General features: G+C 55.3%; 1 protein-coding gene across 4 annotated transcripts in view; it reads left to right on the plus strand.

Annotated features, from left to right (window-relative positions):
* Positions 1-14,071, plus strand: part of TBC1D16 (TBC1 domain family member 16) — a 28,314-nt gene extending 14,243 nt beyond the window's left edge. For 3 of the 4 annotated variants that reach the window (XM_074554802.1, XM_074554800.1, XM_074554803.1), the window contains 9 exons: positions 6,331-6,528; positions 7,581-7,728; positions 8,735-8,902; positions 10,013-10,161; positions 10,910-11,044; positions 11,668-11,854; positions 12,209-12,388; positions 12,883-13,029; positions 13,297-14,071. In XM_074554802.1, the coding sequence (XP_074410903.1) occupies positions 6,331-6,528; positions 7,581-7,728; positions 8,735-8,902; positions 10,013-10,161; positions 10,910-11,044; positions 11,668-11,854; positions 12,209-12,388; positions 12,883-13,029; positions 13,297-13,542 (1,558 nt within the window). In that variant the 3' untranslated portion in view covers positions 13,543-14,071. The remainder of the gene's footprint in view (positions 1-6,330; positions 6,529-7,580; positions 7,729-8,734; positions 8,903-10,012; positions 10,162-10,909; positions 11,045-11,667; positions 11,855-12,208; positions 12,389-12,882; positions 13,030-13,296) is intronic. The other variant, XM_074554801.1, reaches the window with a different exon arrangement.
* Positions 14,072-21,339: the final 7,268 nt, after the last annotated feature.

Raw genomic sequence — 21,339 nt, forward strand, 5'->3', positions numbered from 1 at the left:
GTCTCCTTCTCCAGACTGGAATGGGCTGAAAAGCAAACATTCTTTTTCGGGCTTTGCTGAGAAATCACTTTTTCCATCTAAGGAATTTCTTTTTTTAAAGTGTTGCATTTCGATTGATTTATTAATGAGTCTAAGCCCAGGCATGAGGTGCCCCTTCTCTGTACGGATTGTAAAAATCCACCACTGAGCTTCTGGAACATTTTCCTCCCTTAAAGTGAAGGTAACATTTGCATCCTTGAGCAGTGTCCGCTCGCCCTGAGTGATTTGTTGTGTTTGGCTGCTCGGAGCCGTGTGTGTTTTATTCCTAAGCATCAAACCACTCATTCTGTGCCTTCTCTGTCCCTGCAACAAGAAGTAACAGAGGAAATCAGAAAAACCTCACTTGGGTTTACCTGAGCAGCTACACCTGTGTGGAAGTGCCAGCTGTGAAGGCAGATTGTCTGTGTCCTAGCTGTGTGTCACATTCCAGGCTTTGGGGAAAAGAGGTTAAAACACCCATTACTCCACTACAAACTTCTGCTTGTTTTTTTGCCTTTTCCATTTACATTCAAAATAATGAACTCAAGGACTCTGGGTTTGTTTTGTTTTCCTTTTGCTTTAACTCCAGCACTGGGGGGACCCTTTGGAGGCCGTGGGGCTGTTTTCCTAATGCCCCCTTGCTGGCTGGAATCACTCAGCTTCCCCTCCAGCCTCCAGGGCTTGGAGGGATGAATGAGGAGCAGCAAAGCCCCAGTGTGGGGAGGCTTTCACCCCTCTCGGGCATGGGGCAGGATGGTGGGTGCCCTGGCTGCTGCTGTCACCAGTGTCTGCGATGGAGATCCGTGTTCTACCTGTGCCAGGTGCTGGGAAGCTCTGTTAGGGCGCTGGGAGCACGGATTGCAGCGGCCCCGTAAAGCAGAACAAATCGGTTTGATCTTTATTTCTCAAGGACAAACCAATTACGCCCGTCAGAAGGCAGAGCTGCACAATCGGGTTTCCCGAGTCCCTCGCCGTGGTGCAGCGTTTGTTTGTCAGGCTGGCGCTGGCAGAGCTGCTGTGAATTCCCAGCGCCGTCCCTGCCGCTGAACTTGCTGGCTCGGCCCAAGGTCAGAGGTGCCTGAGGAGTCCCCGAGCACGCTCTGGCCAGGGACCCTCTGCTGGCTGCGAGGGGAGGGAGGGTTCCAGCGCTTGTGCATGTAAACAGCCTGTTCCTGGGCTGCTGTTAATAACAGGAATGCGAGGAGTGACTAACAACAATGCGCTGACTTGGACGAGCGCTTGGATCTGCTTGCCGGTGCCCTGCTTGAAAGGACACAATTATTTTTCGTAACTGTTTATTTTCCCTTTGCAGCGAGCTAAGCCAAGCAAGTTTGTCGGAGGCAGAGTGCTCCTAATTTGGTCTCCAGTGACCTCTGGCGCCGTGATTGGCAGCCCGGTGTCAGGGAGGAACTTGTGCCTGGGAGATAGAAATGAGCAGAACAAATGCCGTAGGACAGCTCGGGCTCCCCGGGGGACACGGGCTCAAAAAGGTGAAAGAAGTGCAATTACAGGAGGTTTTCAGCGCAGAAAGTTAATTAGCTACTAAATAGCATTTAGTGCCGTTCGACGTGGGGAAATTTATGTTTTGAAAGCAAACAGATCAATGGAAAGCCTGTGGAACAAGCTCTTGGAAAGTCCAGTTGACGTCCGTGTACTTTGTACTGTAACAGCCTGAGTTTTTCTCAGGTTTCCCCAACAAATAGGAGGAATTGTTGGATTTGTTTCCCACGTGTTTGCAGATGTATAGAAATGCTTCCACATGAGGATGCTTTGACATTTCATTTTAGAAATCCTGGCTTTCTAAATCCAGGCTATCTAACACCTTGTTCCCTGGTCACCGTGGTCAGTGGAAATCGATTTGGGTTCTCTAAGGCACAGAAACTTCAAGTTCCAAATATTTTCAGCAAAGTGTGGCTTTAACGCAGTTCTTAACGTGGTCACTCATCTGTGCTGGTCAGTGTGACAGCAGCATTCCCTGTCTGTGGCTGCCTCTGGGTGCCACACTGTGGGAAGCTGGTGCTGTCCTGTGAGTGTCCTTCCAGCCCTGCTCTGCAGAGCAAGCAGACACATTTCAGCATCTCTTCTTTAATCCTAAATTACCAATCTGGTTTCCTTTGCATGTCTTTTGTGTCACTGAATTCAGCACGTTCCAGTCTATAATATATGTATATTGTCAAGGACGCTTTTTTATCAGAACAATGGATTTGGGTTCCAGATACTCAATATTACCTTACTCTGTACAGCCACTGCTCTAAATTTTTAGGCATTTCAGGATAGCTTTGAACTTTTATTGGCAGATTATTTGTTTGAAGCTGTCTGTCTTAGCAGCTGATGCTGCCAGGAGCTATTTCACCTTGCTGGGAAGAAGAGGAACCCAGAAGGTCAGTGCCTGTGGGGAATGGTGGAGAAACAGAGAAATGCTAACCCCTGGGGAGGAAAAGGGGCATGTAATTCCCATTACATGGATGCTCATACATTATGATGATACTCATTGTCTGTAAATGATGGTCCCAAGCCGGCGTGCGGGAATGCTGGGGCTGTGGGAGCTGTTATTAGTGACTGATGGAGAGGCAGCTCCAGCAGCAGGGCTTGGCTCTGGCAGGAGGCTCGCTGGGAATCAGGTGGTGCACGCTGACAGCTTGGGTAACTGCCACATCATGGCTGCAGCCTTCAGCCCCTTTCTCCCTCGTAATTATATTTGTCACATCACATCGTAAAATGAGTTATTAGGTCTTTGTTGCTGAAATTGGCTTCCCAGGTAATCAGGGCAGGTCTCTGGAACAGAAATAATAATTGGGTTCAGCTCTCTCTGTGCCGTGGGTGTGTTCCAGGGCTTTGGAACGGTGAGTTGGGTCCCAGTGCTGCAGGTTGAGTCTCACCTGAGCTCCTCAGCCGGGCGTGTGAGAGGTCCCGTGGGGTGGGAGGGGGTGGTGGCTCCTTGGGGCTGCAGAGGCTCCAGGAATGTGGATATGGTTGGCTGCTGTAGTTGATTGTAGAGTGGAGAAAATACATCAGCCCCTGTTGTTGCTCCCCAGCAGGAATGGGATGTGTTTTGGGGCAAGAGTGGTGGGACTTGGCTGAGGGCAAAAGGCTGAAGTGGAATCACAGAATCACAGAATTGTTTGGGTTGGAAAAGCCCTCAGACATCACTGAGTCCAATCATTCCCCAGCACTGCCAGGGTCACCACTGACCATGTCCCCAGGTGCCATCCATGGGGCTGTTAAATCCCTCCAGGGCTGGGGACTCCAGCACTGCCCTGGGCAGCTGTGCCAATGTCTGACAGCCCTTTCCATGGAGAATTTCCCCCCATTACCAACCTGGCCCTCTTTTGGCACAACTTGAGGCTGTTTCCTTCTGTCCTGTCCCTTTTTCCCCAGGAGCAGAGCCCGACCCCTGGCTGGCTCCACTCTTTTGTCAGGGAATGAGAGGGTCCCTCCTGAGCCTCCTTTTCTCCAGGCTGAGCCCCTTTCCCAGCTCCCTCAGCCATTCCTGGTGCTCCTGCCCCTTTCCCAGCTCTGTTCCTTTCCCTGGACACGCTCCAGCCCCTCCTTGACCTTCTTGAACTGAACACATGAGCATGGCCCAGAGTTTCCTGACCCAGGTTTTCTAATCCTCCTTGATTTTTTCCCTGTCCCTTTTATTCCCGTGGCCCACTGCACTTGTTGTTTTGCTGACCAGTGCTGTGTACTAGCTGGTGCTCTGTTTTTCCTGGATCCCACAACCCAAAGTCTCTCTGGAATGTTCCTCCAGCTATTTGCATTGCAGTGCTTCAGCTCCTGCTTTTATGGGGTGCTCTGGGGTAAATTCCTCCTCCAACACATAGAATAGTCTGACAAACAATAAACTCTTCCCCTGCATTTGTCTGTCTTCAGTGCCTGGTGAGAGGACTCCCCAAACCCCACAAAATTAGCAGAGATCATACTGCTTGTTGTCACTGACCTACAGAATGATCTCAATATTAAAATTTTATTTAAAAGTAGTCCAGAGATTAGAGTTTTTCAATTCTTTTTCAATCAATATGTACAGGAAAAAGTCATTTTAGGCACGGTGTGGGTTTTTTCCGAATTTCCCCGGTGACTCAGTGAGCACCAGCACGAGGCGCTTCTGTCTCTGCTCTGTCCTGTGAGAGTGTTTGTGTCCATTGAGCCCTGTGAAGGGCAGGGAGGGCACAGGTGTCTCTTTCAGATTTCGCCCTCTGCACCAGTGAGAACGCCGGAATTTCCCCTCTGTGCTCAGCCCGTGCTCCTTGCAGGGCTGCAGCCCTGACACGGGAGGCTGCCGTGCTGGGGATGCGTGTGCGAGCTTGTCGCCGCCGCCGGATGGGAGCTGCAAACATTTGTCTTGGAGAAGCATTTCCGGAGGTTCCCCCGGTGCCAGGGCTGTGCCCGGCCTCTCCTGCCCGCAGGTCTCAGCTGGTGCTGCAGCATCTGGGGCAGGTTTGGGGTTTGGAGCACAGGGAACTGCAGCTGGACATGCTGCGCTGAAGAGTTGTGGAATGTCCAGCATCAAAGCCAACTCTGCTGGTCACTCATTTCATGGCACCTCTCTGGACATCTCTGCTGGTCATTTCAGATGATGTTGTTGAAGAGCTGGCATTTGGACTTCTGTGACCAGGACATGCATGATCCTCATACCAACCCATCCTCCAACCCATTCCTTTAACATATGGACCAGCTTCTCTTTGCAAGAGTTTTAGAAAATGGGTTGCCTCTGCTTAATCTTTGAGTTGGTTTGAGTCATCTCTTCCAGGAAAATCCTGTGTAACCAGCTGTGGCTGTTATGAAGTGTTGCTCCATAAATACCAGCTGCTCCTAGCAGGCAGTCCAGCCCAAGTGTCTTGTACCAGCACTCTTGTTACATCTGTGTTAATGTTAGATACTCCGTGTTTCAGAGAGTGTTACATTTTGCCACCTTATCTGAAAGGAATGCTTGATTTTTCATAAAGGCCAGTACAATCTTCATGGAAAAATCCCCAAGGCAGGGGATGGTGTGCCTTGGTCGATGGTATCCTGGTGTCTAACGTGGAGTGGGGTTGGATGTGTGCTGGGATCCCTATTGCCACATCCCTTCTGAGTCCTCATCCTCCAAATGGCCTGAGTGTGAGTTCTGCTTTGCTGCTTTCTTTCCAAAAACCGGAGCAGCAGAACTTCCCAGAGAGCCTCGAAGCTGCTCCTTTAGCTGGAGCCAACCAGCCTTGGTCTCTTCCAGTGCCACAGGGGCAGGAAGGGGCTGGGGGAGCTGAGTCCCACCCTGGAGCAGGGCTGGGATGGAATGGCCCCAGCTGGCTGGGCTGTCCAGAGCCCTGCCCCAGAATCCCAGAATCCCAGAATGGGCTGCCCGGGACGCTGCTCCTGGGGAAGAGGCCCCGAGCCAGGCGCGGGAGGCACACGGATGTGAAGTGCATGCTGAGTGTGTGATTTCCAGCCTTCAGTGCCCACATTGTTGGATAAGAGGATTAGAAAACACCACATAAAGTGGCCTTGCAGGGGGCTGCTTTGTACCTGCTCCAGGCCTTGTCTGGCAAACCCCAATTTCACAGCAGAGCCCATTCAGAGCCCGCGCCGAGATTGTTCACGTGCATTGGCCTTTTTACGAGCCAAGGGGTCACAGTTTCACATTCACTTCATTCCCAAAGCACTGATAGTTTTCGTTTGGGATGGGGGCTGGTGGGGACATGGGGGCTTTTTGAGTTTGAATTCAGTTTGCATTTAAAGCTGGAGATCTGGGGTGGATTGGGAAAGGGTTGGGTTCACTCTCTCTTCTTTAGGGTGGATTGAAGAGCTCAGGTGTGATTTCCCAATCCTAAGTCTGCCAAGGTTCAAGATTGCAGGTGGAAGCCATTTGTCTGGAGTTTATAGCCATGAATCCAGGAGGTGTAATGAGAAACTCAAGTTCAGAGGAAACATCTTTGGATCTCACTGGTCAAAGAGGGAATTTCCCAGATGAGGTCTCAGGTCCATGCTGCCTTTGGAATGTGCTCATTCCTCCTGTCCCCATCCTGAAGTGCAGTGGCTGAGCTGGACACTGAGGGCATTGCTTGAGCTTCTTCATTTTACCTTCTCAAAAGTTGATGTTTTGAGGAGTGGTTTGGCTCTCCCCAGTTCTGCATGCAAGACTTTAGGAAAAGGCCAAAACCAGGATGCTTTTTGGGACAGTAGGGATTAATTTAAATAAAAATAATTTAGTTGGTGGATTAATGCCGGTTTGAGACCTCTGACTAAAGGTTTTTAACATGGAGCATCTGTGATTGGTGCACGTACCCACAGCCTCCCATGGCTGACGGGGTTTTTGTCCCCACGCTCTGCCCACAGGGACACGTGTGACAATCGCATGACCTGCTCCACCAGCTCTGCCTCCAGCCTGGACACCAGTGCCCAGTTCCAGGAGAACAATGGGCAAACGCAGAGCACCAGATGGGATGAGCAGCAGAAGGTATTTGCCCTCGAGCAGGTGTGTGGTGTCTTCAGAGTAGACCTGGGACAAATGAGATCCCTTCGCCTTTTCTTCAGGTACTGGATCCTTGTGTGAGCTGTTTGTGAGCTGTGTGAGCTGTGTGAATCATGTGAATTGTGTGTGAGCTGTGTGTGAGCTGTGTGAATTGTGTGTGAGCTGTGTGTGAATTGAATTGTGTGTGAGCTGTGTGTGAGCTCTGTGAATTGTGTGTGAGCTGTGTGTGAATTGAATTGTGTGTGAGCTGTGTGTGAATTGTGTGTGAGCTGTGTGTGAGCTCTGTGAATTGTGTGTGAGCTGTGTGTGAATTGTGTGTGAGCTGTGTGTGAGCTGTGTGTGAATTGTGTGTGAGCTGTGCTTGCTCCATGCTGGGGCTCTGGGCAGAGGTGATTTCTGCAATCCTACCTGGAAGCCTTTCCAGAACAATTGTCTCCAGGAAAGTGAGTGTCAGCCTTCCCAAGGAGAGCCTCTGAATTACAGTTACAGAGTCGAAAGGATTTTATTTTTAGTAAAGTAAAGGTTGCTCTTAGCTGTCATACCATAAATGCTTCAAATAACCTGGGGGTATGAAAAACATCTTTATCTGTGGTACCTTTTCTTTTGCCTGCCCCTCACCAGGCTCCTCTGGAGTCTTGCTGCTCTCAGCCTCTGCAGTTATCTTTCAGATTATTACAAAATTTATTTCAAATAATTGCAAAAACATTTTTACTCCCTTTTTTTTGCTCTCACTCCCTGTTTCTTTGGACTGTGTGTGAGCATGTCTGCACATCCCTAGGAGCTGACTTTGTGTACTGCCTTCATGTTTCTGGGGCAGACTTCCTGTGGTTTTTTCTCCAGGGAAGACAAATTTTAATTCCTTCATGTGAAGGAAGGGTAAAAATAGTTCTGCTAGCAGGCACAAGTGGAGAAAATTGTCACTATGACCATGTCATACAATCATAAAATGTCTCAGCTGGAGTGACCCCTGAGGATCAGTGAGTCCCAGGGGTGTGAAGCTGCCTCTGTGCCCTGTTGGAGGGGCAGCTTGGTGTTGCTCTGTCCCTCCCCATGTCCTGCTGGGCCCTCGTGGTGCTGGGTGGCCCCTGCAGGTTGCTCTCCGTTGTTCCCACAGCGATGAGGCGTGCACCTGTGGGCAGCTGGTGGTGGCGAGCAGGGAGAGCCAGTACAAGATCTTCCATTTTCACCACGGGGGCCTGGATAAACTGTGCGAGGTGTTCCAGCAGTGGAAGTACTGCACAGAGACCCAGCTCAAGGAGCAGGTACCTGAGCCAGGGGTTTCACACGAGGGTTGGTGTGTTGGAAAATGAGACTTTGGGTTCATGGCAGCAGGTCAGGCAGGAAGCTGCCAGGTGCTGGGTGTTTAGGGTGGAAGTGCAAACTGGGCTCAAGGTGTCCCTTGGAGCTGTCTGTGTCCATCCACTCCTGTTCTACCTGTGGAATATGGGGGAACATCATCCAGAAGATTTGCTTAGTGATTTTGATGGACATGACAGGTCAGCAGTGTCCTTTAGGCACAGAAGGTGCTTGGAAATCTGCAGAGATAGGTTGGAAATGGTGTCAGAGCCTTTCATCCATCTTGTGACGCATAGCATTCCGTTTGGAGAATGTTTTGACAAGGCATCTTGCCATATTTTGTTCAATCTACATACAAATGTGATAAGAGCTCTTTAATTATCTGTTTAAGATATTGTATGTGCTTATTAGAAACAGTGATTTTTAAATTTCCATCCTTCCCACAGAGCCCCCCGCTGCTTTTCTTATTACGGTCGCATGGGCTCACTTTTTGCATTGAGCAACCTTTGATTTTTAAATTAAATGTCAGCTGCAGCCTTGCACTGGGATCCTGAGTGCCCTCAGAGAGCTTGGCAGCGCAGCTCCCCGCTCTCCTAACAGCAATCCCTTTGTATATGGCCAATCATATGTAATTTATTGCAGGCATTCCTGGCAGGGGCAAGTTTTGCTGTAAGCAGCATTAATTCAGTTTCAGGTCAGGGATAAGATTGAGGGAGGAATGGAAACTACTTTTTTTTTTTAAGATGAAGCTGTTTCGTGGTGGATTTTAATTATTCTAATCACTCTTGATATTGTAATGGTTGGAATTAAAAAAAAAAATAAAAACCAACAAAAAAGCCAACAGAACCTTCCCAAGTGCAGCTCCTCAGTCGTTAATCCCCCACGAACCACGCAGAGGTTTCGCTGCTCTGGGTTTCACACTGGGCTGCTCTCGCTGGCTCCTGTGCAGCTGTGCTTTGCTGTCCCCCTCAGCAGCTCGCAGATGAGAAAACCTGCATGCAGTTCTCCATCCGCCGGCCCAAGCTGCCCTCCTCAGAGACACACCCCGAGGAGAACTGCCAGCAGCGCCTGGACGTGGCAGCCTGGCTGCAGCACCTCAACGAGGCCGGCCAGGTGGAGGAGGAGTACAGGCTCAGGAAGGTGAGTGCGGGCTCAGAAAAGTGAGTACAGGCTCAGGAAGGTGAGTGCAGGCTCAGGAAGGTGAGTGCAGGCTCAGGAAGGTGAGTGCGGGCTCAGAAAAGTGAGTACAGGCTCAGGAAGGTGAGTGTGGGCTCAGAAAAGTGAGTACAGGCTCAGGAAGGTGAGTGCAGGCTCAGGAAGGTGAGTGCAGGCTCAGGAAGGTGAGGGGCTCTCTGTGCTCTCTCCTTGCTGAGGAGGAGGAGTGCAGGCTCAGGAAGGTGAGTGCAGGCTCAGGAAGGTGAGTGCAGGCTCAGGAAGGTGAGTACAGGCTCAGGAAGGTGAGGGGCTCTCTGTGCTCTCTCCTGTGCTGAGTGTGGGTCCCCAGGGCAGCTGCAGGAGTTTGTGATCCTGCCAGGAGCAAGAGCTGGGCTTTGGGGAGGATGGAGACCTGAGTGAAGCCTTGGCTGTGGGACTGGATTCCCACCTGGGCATGTTCCTCTATCACCTGCCCTAGGTGACCCTGCCTTTGGACTGGATATCTCCAGAGTCCCTCCAGCCCCAACAATTCTGTGACTCTGTGGTGGGGAGCATTTCTCTGACAGATGAGCTGTCCCACCTCTGCTGCCAGTTGGAATGAATAAGCCAAAGTGCCCAGTGCCTGCTGTGTTTGTAGCATGTGTGACCAAGGCACAGAGAGCACTGGAGATTGCTGGAAGAGCTGAGATGGTTGGAATAGCTGAGATTGCATGAACTGAGGTTGTATGAACTGAGATTGCTGTATGAAATAACAGGGCTGAGGGGAGCACGGGCCCAGGCTCTGAGACAGAAGTTTGCAGTGCAGTGCAGTCTCCAGGATTTGGGATTAAGCCGTGACATGAGAACGACACGTTAATCATAGAGCCTCTCCGGGGGTGGTTATTGACATTGAAATGAGCCTGATTTGTGTCTGGTCTGGGAATAGAGGGCCAGCACTTTCCCTCTAAACATGTGCAAATTGCAGGAGCTTGAATCAAGGCGTCACTTGTCAGGAAAGAGCTGCAGAGGCACCAAAGCACAGCAGCAGGCAGTTGCCTGTTGCTGTTTCTGGGAATGCTGAAACTGTACCAGCCATAACTTTGCTCCTTCTTCCAGGCCATTTTCTTTGGTGGGATTGATTTTTCCATCCGTGGGGAGGTGTGGCCCTTCCTGCTGCACTACTACAGCTACGAGTCCACCTCTGAGGAGAGAGAGGCACTGAGGCTGCAGAAGAGGAAAGAATACTTTGAGATCCAGGAGAAAAGGTAGCAGACCGTCATCATCCTCCCCTGCTCATCTTCCTTGGGGTGGGCTCACAGTGACATTTCAGTCTCTGCATCCTTTGCATGAGGAGAGGCTGGAGTAGAGGAGTGGGAGGGATGGGGAAGGAGGTGCTGGGCACTGCTGAGGCTCTGGAGCCAATGTCACAGAGCTCAGACATTTCCTTACCTGGGTTTTGGGAGCAGCCTTGTCAGAACCGCGCAGGGAAACATCTCACAGTCAAGGCTTGGGTTAGAACACTGAAGGTAAAATTGGGATCTTATATTTCTTTATGAATAAAGCGTGCATTAAAAAGGGGGATGAGAAGGGTTATGTAGTTCCACAAGGTTGATAATGCAAGAATTGTGTGTTGTTAAATGGAGGTGGGTACATTGAAGCTGGAGGGGCACAGTACTGTTAATAATCAGGAGACAATCAAACCAGAGTGCTGAGTTCTGGTGTGCTGAGTTCCAAGGGGCAGTGGAGAACAGAGTCTGATGCTTCTGAGGTGTTTATTGCAGTGAACACATCATGTCACCCTGTTTATAACCCAGGAGGCTCCTTCCAGTAATCCCCTGGGACAGACAATCCACTGTTCTGGGCAGACCTGCTGGTCTATTATTCAGGTGCTGAGGAAACTCGGTACAGGAATAGTTTTTCTCTGCAAACTAAGACTGAAATGAGGTTTTTTGTTCGCTGTGGCAATCACATTCCTGTCGTGGCTGCCCTGTGCTGTTGCTGTGTGGTTCCCAGGCTGTCCATGAGTCCAGATGAGCAGAAGGATTTCTGGCGCCAGGTGCAGTTCACGGTGGACAAGGACGTCGTGAGGACCGACCGCAGCAACCAGTTCTTCCGAGGGGAGGGCAACCCGAACGTGGAGACCATGAGGTGGAGTGGCTGATTCCAGTCTCCTAACAACCATGTCCTGCTCCCTGTTCCCAGCCCAGGCTGCCTGGGAATGCTGCACAGCACCCACCGTGTCTCTGCAGCCACGGGATGGAACAGCAGGGCCTTCCCCATGCTCCCACTGCTGCTGCAGCTCCCTTGTCTGCCCTGTAACCCTGCTGCCATCCCTGAGCTTCCCTGCACTCACAGGCACAGCACAGGTGCCGTGGTAGGGCTGTGGGCTTGGGTGTGTGGTTCTCCTGGTGGGGAGAGGACAAGCACCGCAGAGTCTGCTCCATGACAGTGTGACTTGTAAAGGTGTGACCCCAAAAGAGCTGGTTTTCATCCAACAGCATGGCTTGGAGCTTTATGGGTGTGTTGGGCATCATCTCTGCTTTCCCATGGACTATTCATTTCTGTCCTCCTGTTTTTTAAAATTCTCATTTTCTGTTTATATTTTGCTGTCTGTGATTGCCAAACTTTTTCCTGAAGTCTGTGCCACAGGACTGGGGTTTGCAGCAGGGTTTCCCTGTCTGTTATAGCACCTCACATGAAGCCCTGTGTCCCTGAGATGATGCTGTCGCCTGCCCTCACCTGTCCCTTCTGCGTTTGTGTCTCTGCTCCAGGAGGATCTTGCTGAACTATGCAGTGTTTAACCCAGCCATTGGCTACTCCCAGGGCATGTCTGACCTGGTTGCCCCACTCCTGGCAGAGGTCCTGGATGAGTCCGATACCTTCTGGTGCTTTGTTGGGTTGATGCAGAACACGATCTTCATCAGCTCCCCCCGGGACGAGGACATGGAGAAGCAGCTGGTGAGGCTGAGTGCTGAGCTCCCTTCAGCCCTGGCATGGCTTCTCCTCTCCCCAGTTCCTGGGCTGGGGGGCTCCAGCATGCCAAATCACACTCCAGAGCCACGACACCCTTGGGGTGATCCTTGGGGTTGCCGTGTGCAGGGACTTTGGTGATCCTTGTGGGTCAGGATTTTCTGTGATTCTCTGGAAATACCTGGTGGGTAGAATTGATGCTGAAGCAGCTGCATCCCTCCTTCTGGTGGAATGGCAGCTGAGAGAGAAGGGCTGTGCAGCTGTGCAGCTGTGCAGCTCCCGGGGTGCTGGGGGTGCCCCAGGCAGTGCCCCAGCCCCGCTGTCCCTTGCTGTCCCTTGCAGCTGTACCTGCGGGAGCTGCTGCGGCTGATGCACCCGCGCTTCCACCAGCACCTGTGTGCCCTGGGGGAGGACGGGCTGCAGATGCTCTTCTGCCACCGCTGGATCCTGCTCTGCTTCAAGAGGGAGTTCCCCGAGGCCGAGGCGCTGCGCATGTGGGAGGCCTGCTGGGCTCACTACCAGGTGAGGCACATCCTGGCTCAGTGCTCAGCCCCGGCTCTGGGGCTGTCCACAAAGGCTCTTCACAGCAAAGCAGCCAAAACAAGTCGGGTCTGGGATTATGGCAGAGGTTTATCTGTGTAGCAGGAGGATGGAGCCCTGCTTGCCTCTCCTCCTTGGGGATGTCTGGGCTTCGCAAGGAGGTGTTTCAGGAAATGCTGAACACCCACCTCTGAAGTTCAGGCTTCTCTTACACAGCTGGGAAATGTTTTCCCAAAAATCTGCTGTGGGGTGCAAACACTGGTGCAGAGCTTGCTGCTGTGCTGTGAAGGAGCAAGGCTTTGGCTCAGCTGTGGTTCAGAAGTCCCCAGTAACTCACATTCTCAGCACTGGGCAGAACTGAAGGGAGCAAAATCTCTCACCAAGGAGAGATTGGTGGAAAGTGGAGGGTGTGAGGTGAAGCCAGAGCTCTGCCTCCACCTGCTGTACAGCAGCCCCTGTGTTTGTTCCCGTTGCAGACAGACTATTTCCACCTCTTCATCTGCGTGGCCATCGTGGTGATTTACGGGGACGATGTCATCGAGCAGCAGCTGCCCACTGACCAGATGCTGCTGCATTTCAGCAACCTGGCCATGCACATGAACGGGGAGCTCGTACTCAGGAAGGTAAATGACCAGCTGGCAGTGACTGGGGCCATGGGGTGAGCTGTGGTGTGTGTGGCAGCCCCTGTGACCTGCCACTGTCCCCAGGGCCCTGGGTAACCCTCAGGTGTTTGGCAGGACACGCCTTTGCTGAAGGCCAGGCAGCCAAACAGGAGGATGGGGTGGGATGGGAGGCCACCCCAGCCCTGTGTGTTGGTCCCTGGTGAGGGGTGAATTTGGTGTTGGTCCCTGGTAAGGGGTGAGGGTGACTTTCCCTCTCTGTCCCTCCAGGCCAGGAGTCTGCTGTACCAGTTCCACCTGCTGCCGCGCATCCCCTGCAGCCTGCACGACCTCTGCAAGCTGTGTGGGACAGGCATGTGGGACAGCGGCTTCATCCCCGCCGTGGAGTGCTCTGGGCACCACCCAGAGTCCGAGAGCTGCCCCTACGGGGGGCTGGTGGAAGAGTCTTCTCCTGCAGCAGGAAGCGAAGGCAAGAAGGGCCTGAGGACACGGGATGTCTTTGCCTTCCGAAAATAGCGGAGAGGAACAGGGTGCGACGGAAGGGCAGGGAAGGGCAGGAAGGATGTGCACAGGGAAAATGTCAAAGAAAGAAATGGAGGAATGGCTTGTCAAGGCTCCTGAGAAGACTGGAAGGTGTGCAGTGGAGGAGGAGTTCAGTTGCTCAGTAGGGAAAGTTCCGTTGCACGGGTGATGGAACCTGAGAGAAAGGCATCGACCCAGGAACTGTGTTTGGATTTGATTTTGTTAGAAACAAGCTTTTCTAGGTTTTAACAAGGAGTTTTTATTCTGCCTCTGGGACTGGACTGGTTAGCAACCAGAACTTTCTCACCTGCTGGTGAGAAATGAGAGCACTCCAGGGATCCAAGGCCACCCAGAAGTGTTGGTGGGCAGGTGGCAGGAGCAGGGCCAAGGCCACTGTCCCCTCACCCAGAGCACACCTCTCTGCTTCAACCAAACACGCAGCTTCGTGGCTTCTTTTTAAAGCCATAAAAGCCATTTTAATTATAATCTGCCAAAAATAAAACTGCAGAGCGTTGGGATTGCAGGGCAGGTGTCTGCTTTGTCAGCAAGGAAGGACCGGTCACCTCAAAGTCTTGTCTCTGGTTTTATAGGATACACTGGCTGGCATGATTTTATTCCAGTTTTATAGAAAATGGACTGCCCCAGGTCTCAGAGCACAGCTGCTCTGAGTCAAGGTATTTCACAGACACTGCCCAAAGTTCCCTTCTCCATGAGATATTGGGAAGGAATTCTTCCCTGGGAGGGAGGTTGAGGCCCTGGCACAGAGTGCCCAGAGCCTCCTGCTGCCCCTGGATCCCTGGCAGTGTCCAAGGCCAGGCTGGAATAACCTGGGATGGTGGAAGGTGTCCCTGCCATGGCAGGGAGAGCAATGGGATGAGCTTTAAGGTCCCTCCCAACCCACACCATTCTGTGATTCTCTGACATTACAGCAAAGCTGTTTCTTTATGCTGACAGCTGCAGACTTTAATACTTTGGTCTGTTGTTTCCAGTATGTTTCCCATTGTGTTTCCTTTGGCTCTCCTCAATTACTGAATATTTACTGTCCTTGCCTGTCACTGCCACAGCCCATGGCACAAACAGCCCGTGTGGGTTTTGGGCCCTTCACTCGGTGCCAGGGGTGCTGCCAGTCCCACATCCCAAAGTGATAATGAAACTTGCCTTGTGGCAGTGGTGTTTGCTGAGCTCTGTCTGACAAAGGTTTCCCTCAGGGTGTGTTTGAAAGGACAGTGTTTCTCCCCATGCCTGCTGTAAATTTTGCCAGCCAGAAGTGGAGCTGGGGCCTCAAGCCCTTTTGCCAAAGGTTCTTACCAAACCCTCCAAAGGCGTTTCCTGAACCAGCATTTGTGCCAAACGGAACCAGGGGAGCACTTTCCTTGTGGGGGTGGCAAAGGAGCTGAGGTGGCAGTGGGCTGTGCCTCCCTGCATCCCTGTGCAGGCCTTGTGCATCCTCTGCATCCCTCCCTGCATCCTCTGCATCCCTCGTGCATCCCTCTGCATCCTTCCCTGCATCCCTCGTGCATCCCTCTGCATCCTTCCCTGCATCCCTCGTGCATCCCTCTGCATCCCTCCCTGCATCCCTCTGCATCCCTCCCTCGCTGTCCTGCCCCTGGCACTCCTTTGCAGCCCTCCCTGGCTGTCCTGCCCCTGGCACTGCTGTCCCCACATTGCTGTCCTTGGCAGCTCAGTCCCAGCCCTGCCTCTCAGGAGTTCTGTGCCCTCAGCAGCACGTGGGGACCCACGGGCAGAGCTGGGTGGGTTCCTGCACCTGACAAGCACATTTCCCTCAGAATCCTTGAGCAAAGCCTTACCCAGAGCTGTCCTGGAGCCCGTTCCTGCTGGGAAGGGAAGCAGAGAATGGAAGGAGCCCTGACCCACTGAGGGCAGCGTGCCAGGGGCTGCCCACTGAGTGGCACAAGGACAGCTCAGCTCCTGGTTTGTGTGCCTTCAGTCCAGAGGATGGAATCCTTCCTCTGGATGGAAACCCCTGGGAATGGCACAGCTCTGGGCTGCAGGGCACCGAGGCTGCGGGGCTGGGCTGGCCTTGGGCAAGGGACACTCCTGTGAGGGCTGGGGCTGCTCTGCCCTGGGCAGGGAGCTCGTGGAGATTTGTGTTTCAGTGACAATAAAAGTTGGTGTGAGGCTTCTGTGTGTCCATTGCTATGACACTGTCCCCCAGCTTGAGCTGCCCCTCAGGGACATGCTGGGTGCCAGGGCTGCATTGCTGTGCCCAGCTCTGCTCCTGGGCACCTGTGGCACCTGGTGCTGGGTGCCAGGGCTGCATTGCTGTGCCCAGCTCTGCTCCTGGGCACCTGTGGCACCTGGTGCTGGGTGCCAGGGCTGCATTGCTGTGCCCAGGCTCTGCTCCTGGGCACCTGTGGCACCTGGTGCTGGGTGCCAGGGCTGCATTGCTGTGCCCAGGCTCTGCTCCTGTGGCACCTGTGGCACCTGGTGCTGGGTGCCAGGGGCTGCATTGCTGTGCCCAGGCTCTGCTCCTGGGCACCTGCTGGGCACATGGGGTGCTGGGCACAGGGGCACAGCCCCTCCTGGCCTCCCCACTCCCTGCCATGGGCTGGAGGCACCACAAACCCCTCCCAGAAGGGCCAAGGCTGCTTTTGCTGCAGCACTCATTCCCAGCCAGTAAAAGACAATAGGAAGAGATGAAGTAGATAATTTGGAGCGTTATTTTTCCACTATTAAAATGTCATTCAGCAATGTGGAAATCGCTCAGGATTCGTTCAGTTAAAGACTCTGCACTGCAGCTTTCCAGCATGGGTAATGAGCTGGGTTCTGTTTGAGGCAGGGCTGGGCTTTGGGTGGGCATCCCTGGCACCATTTGCCACCTTGGCCACTCTGCCATGCCTGCTGTCCCCTGAATGTCCCAGGAGACCCCAGGTGTGTGTCCCTGTGCTCCCCACTGAGCTCCCCATGCCCCTGGCACACACTGAGCCCACTGTGCCCTGACTGGGACACAAAGGGATGGAGCTGGTCCCCAAGGGCCAGCAGCTCTCATCCCACTGACCCAGTTCCAGTCTCAGCCTGTCCATTGCCTTGTGATGCCTTTATTTAGCTCAGGCTGGAGCTCCACAACCCTCTGAGCTTGTCTGGGGGGACACGGGGTCAGTGAAGCCAACCTGGATAGCCTGGGACAGCACTGGGAGCAACCCTGGGATTTCCTGCAGTGCAAGGATGGCACATTGGACAGGGCAGTGCCTTTCAAAGGTCCTTCTGCCCCATCCCCAGGACTTCCCTTTGTGACACTCTTTGCCATCTGACAAAACCCCCGAGGAACAAGAAATCAGCCAGGCTCTGGTCCCTGCAGAGGGGAAGGGGGTGCCAGGAGCAGGGACCCTCACGTGGCATCTCCCCAGCGCTGCCCTGAGCGTGGCATTAGCCCAGAGAGCCCAGAATAGCCCCTGGCAGGGTGAATATCCCTGTAAGCCTCTTTAGGCCAGCCCTGAGCTGCCACATCCTCCTCCTGCCGGGGGAAGGGAGCAGGGAGGAACCCACGGCGACTCCTCGGTCCTGTGCTCTGAAATCCCCGCGGGAACCGGTCTGGAGCCCTGGCAGGGGAGAGCAGAGCAGCACAGACACCTCGAGAGGAGGCTGGGCTGGGCACAGCACACCTGGGCACTGGGACACACGGGGTCACACAGCTGGCACGGCCCGGGCTGTCCCGCGGGAGGGGTCAATGGGGCAGCATCGTCTGTCCTTGGCACGGAGCCCCGAGCACACAGGAGTGGCCACAGTGCCCCTGAGCTCCCTGCCCTGGGGAAATTGTCACCTGGGAGCGGGGCAGGGACAGGTGAGGGGCCTGGTGCCGCATCCCAGGGCTGGGTGTGTTGGGGTTTGGCTCTGTCGTCACAGGACACTGCCTGTCAAATGAGAAATTACAGCTGACAGGAACAAAGAGACTCACCGGAGTTATGACAATCACTAAAGAATTTCACACCCAACGTAGCCTGTCCTCCCGGGTGGCTGATTAATCCTGGATGGCTGATTAATGCCGGGTGGCTCTGCTTGGGCCACGAGAACAGACCTGTCCGGCTGGCTGGAGCTCAGGGGCACCTCCTGCCCCGGGCACCGGCCCTGCCCTGCCCCGGGCTGGCGCTCAGGGCTCTGCAGCCCTTTCCTGGGCTCCTTTACGCACAAACACAGCTCGCCGTGAGCTTTCGGGGCTCCTGGAGGAAAAGCAGAGGCTGGGGCAGCCCTGGCAGAGCCCAGCGGGAGCTGTGCCAGCGGTGCCAGCTCGGACTCGCCCTGGGAGCCGCTGGAGCTGCTCACCCTGAGCCAGGGAGCGGGGTGGGGAGAGCCCTGGTGCTGCTGCTGCTGCTGCCCGGGTGGAGGGAGCCCTGCTGCAGCTACACAGAGCCCAGCCCCACACCCAGAGCTTCCCAAAACCCCAGCAGGGAGCACAGACACAGCTCAGGCATCCCACAAGGGCACCTGGTGCCAGCCAGACCTTGGGCAGTGCCTTTGCCACCCCTGGGGGTGCCTTGGCAGTCCCAGCTCCCAGTGCCCCATACCCAGGTCCCTCTGAGTTCAAGCTCAGGCCCTGCCCAAGCTCCTACCCCGTGTGGCAAAGCAGCAGCAGGAGAAGGAGCAGCCCAAGGACTCTTCCTGGGACTTTTGATTTTGTTTGGCTCGGGGTTTGTCTTTCAGAAACCACAAACAAGTTCAGCTTCTTCTGTCTGAGCCGGGGAGGTGCCGAGCGATGGGGATGTGCCAAAGTCCTCTGTGCTCTCCGGAGCCTTCTGTGGGGGAGAACGGGGCTGTCCCAGAGCCCAGGGACACGGCAAAGACCCGGCACGGTGACCCCAACCCTGCCTGACCCCGGGCAGAGCCTGGGCTGTGATGGAGGCAGAGAGCTTTGGTGCTCAAGGCAGCTGCCAGGAGGGGCTGCCCGGCCCAAATCGGCTCCAGCAGCTCCTGGTTTCAGGTTTCCTGGTTTCAGGAACCCAATTCCACATATTGCAGGTGAGGCTGGGCAGTGAGAAGCTTCCAGCCGTGGCTGGAATCCCTGCAAACAGCCCAAAGAGCGGCCACCCTTCAGAGGTGACCAAACTGCCCATTCCGATGCCCACAGCAGCGGGAGCAGCGGGAAAGAGCTGCTGCCCCTGCCCGGGGATCGACAGCAGCTCAGACAGCAGGGGCTGGGCACATGCCAGGGATCGGGAATGGCACGGGCTGGGCACATCCCGGGCTCCGGGGCAGCCACGGCAGCACCACCCGGCCGGGATGGCAAAGGGGTGCCAGGAGAGCCGGGGCACCCAGCAGGACACCCAGCCGGGGATCAGGGTGCCCTCCTGCAGCTGTGGGTGCCCCAGCCGGAGGGGTCACAGCCACCCTGGCTGCGGCTGCACGGAGCCCGCGCTCAGGCGGGCAGGAAAGGGTTAAGGCGCTGCCGGAGCGGGATGAGAGCAGGGAATTCAGCTGCTGACGCAGGTAGGATCTGCCGCGCATCCCCGCGCAGACACAGCAGCGTCACTGCAGCTCCTGAGCGGCTCCGGAGCCCTCCGAGAGCGGGGAGTGGGCGGCACAGGCAGCCCGGGCAGCGGGCACAGCGGGGCCCTCCTGGGCTGCCACCTCCCCATGGCACCGCCCGGGCACCCCGGGATGCCCAGCGCTGTGCCACGGCCTGGCCCAGCCCCTCCAGCAAACTGCGGCTGGGAGGAGGCTCCGAGCTCCGGGATGAGCTCCGGGATGAGCTCTGGGATGAGCTCCAGGATGAGCTCCAGGATGCTCCACACAGGCCCCACGGAGCTCTGGGGCACAGTCCTGCTGGGGCAGTGGCACTGCAGGGCACTGAGGAGGCTCCACACGGGTCAATCTCTGCTCCTGAGTGATTCCTTGGCAGCTTTTGGATGATAAAAAGCCTCAGAACAAGCAGGGCTGGAATAGGCGACACACAGAAAGAGACAGTCAGGGAGGGGACAGAGCTTTCCCTGTGGAAAGTGAGGGGCAGAGAGGAGGACACAGCCCCCAGGTGTGGAGCAAGGCCTGACTTTGGCAGAGCTGGGAGGGTTCCCGAGAGCCCTTGGGATGGGGAGGCTCCCCTGCCAAAGGACCATTCCCTGTGCAGGTGCATCAGTGCTGGCACCCGGGTCTGGGCAGTGGCTGGAGCAGGGCCGTGGGGACACCGGGGACAGGAGCAGGGCCTGGCAGGGACTCCTTGCACCAAGCCACGTGTGCCACCCTCCAGCAGCCGCTGGGAAGCCAGGCCCGATGGAAATGTAATGGGATAATCGATGGCCCATTGTTGCTCGGCTTAATTTAGCTGCTTGGGCAGGGAATGAGCAGAGTACAGGGATTGAGCAGAGTGGATGTACAGGGAATGAACACAGTGAATGTACAGGGAATGAGCAGAGTGGATGTACAGGGAATGAGCAGAGTGGATGTACAGGGAATGAGCAGGGTGAACGTACAGGGAATGAGCAGAGTGGATGTACAGGGAATGAACACAGTGAATGTACAGGGAATGAGCAGAGTGAACGTACAGGGAATGAGCAGAGTGGATGTACAGGGAATGAGCAGGGTGAACGTACAGGGAATGAGCAGAGTGAATGTACAGGGAATGAGCAGAGTGGATGTACAGGGAATGAGCAGGGTGAACGTACAGGGAATGAACACAGTGAATGTACAGGGAATGAGCAGAGTAAGCAGGAGTGTACGTATGCGAATGTACGTAAGCAGGAGCCGGGGCGGGAGATGAATCAGCCCTGCAGCATCCCCTGTGGCACAGGGGACAGGACGGGCACAGGCTGAGCCCCCAGACCCTGTGGCTGTGTCCCAGGGCGTGGGGAGGTGCCATTAAAGTAGATTTGCTTTGCTTTGTCTGAAATGGCTGCACTGGGCTCAGTGCTACACACCTGCATTGCCAAAACTGCCTTGGAAGCTGCAGCAGGAGCAGGGAAGGCGCTGGGTGTGCTGGGACAGGAGCTGAGTGCTGGGAAGGGCACAGCTTGGGAAGGGCACAGGCACTGCCTGGGCTCACAGAGGGCACAGGCACTGCCAGGGCTCACGGAGGGCACAGGCACTGCCAGGGCCCACAAAGGGCACAGGCATTGCCAGGGCTCAGAGAGGGCACAGGCACTACCAGGGCCCACAGAGGGCACAGGCACTGCCAGGGCTCAGGAAGGGCGCAGGCATTGCCAGGGCTCAGGGGGGGCACAGGCACTGCAGGACCAGCTGGTGCTCCCTGGGCTGGGTGAGCCCCAGCCATGCCCAGCAGGACCAGGACCAGCCGTGCCCAGCAGGACCAGCGGTGCCCCCCAGGCTCTGCTGACTGGGCAGGGGCTGCCTGGCCCTTCCCGAGGGCCGGTGGCACACACACTGGGCAGCGATGGCTGGTCAGAGCCAGGGCTCGCTGCCCACGGGTGGGTGCCCAGCCCCGGTGCCCGGTGCTGGTTGCCGGTAGCCGCTCCCGGGATGCCCCCGCACACGGCGATGCCCGGGCCCGGCGCCAGCGCCCTCCCCACGCTGCCTTTTATGGCCCTGCTGCAGGCACAGCCCAAACATGGCTGTGGGAACGGGGCTGGAGCCTCCCCGGGGCCGGGCCTGCACCGGGAAGGTGCCACAGCTGCCCCCAGCCCGGGCAGCCGTGCAGAGCCCCAGGAACAGGGAGAGCGGCAATCCCGGCTGCCTGGGCACGGCACCAGCACCACCCTGGCACAGGAGACACCCCTGCCCCCTCAGCAGTGCCAGCGCCCCTGGGATGGGCACCCCTGAATGGGCACGCCTGACATGGGCACCTCTGGGATGGCATCTCTGGGATGGGCACCCCTGGGATGGGCA

The sequence above is a fragment of the Zonotrichia albicollis genome, chromosome 19 (assembly GCF_047830755.1).
Source record: "Zonotrichia albicollis isolate bZonAlb1 chromosome 19, bZonAlb1.hap1, whole genome shotgun sequence".
Taxonomy (NCBI): Eukaryota; Metazoa; Chordata; class Aves; order Passeriformes; family Passerellidae; genus Zonotrichia; species Zonotrichia albicollis.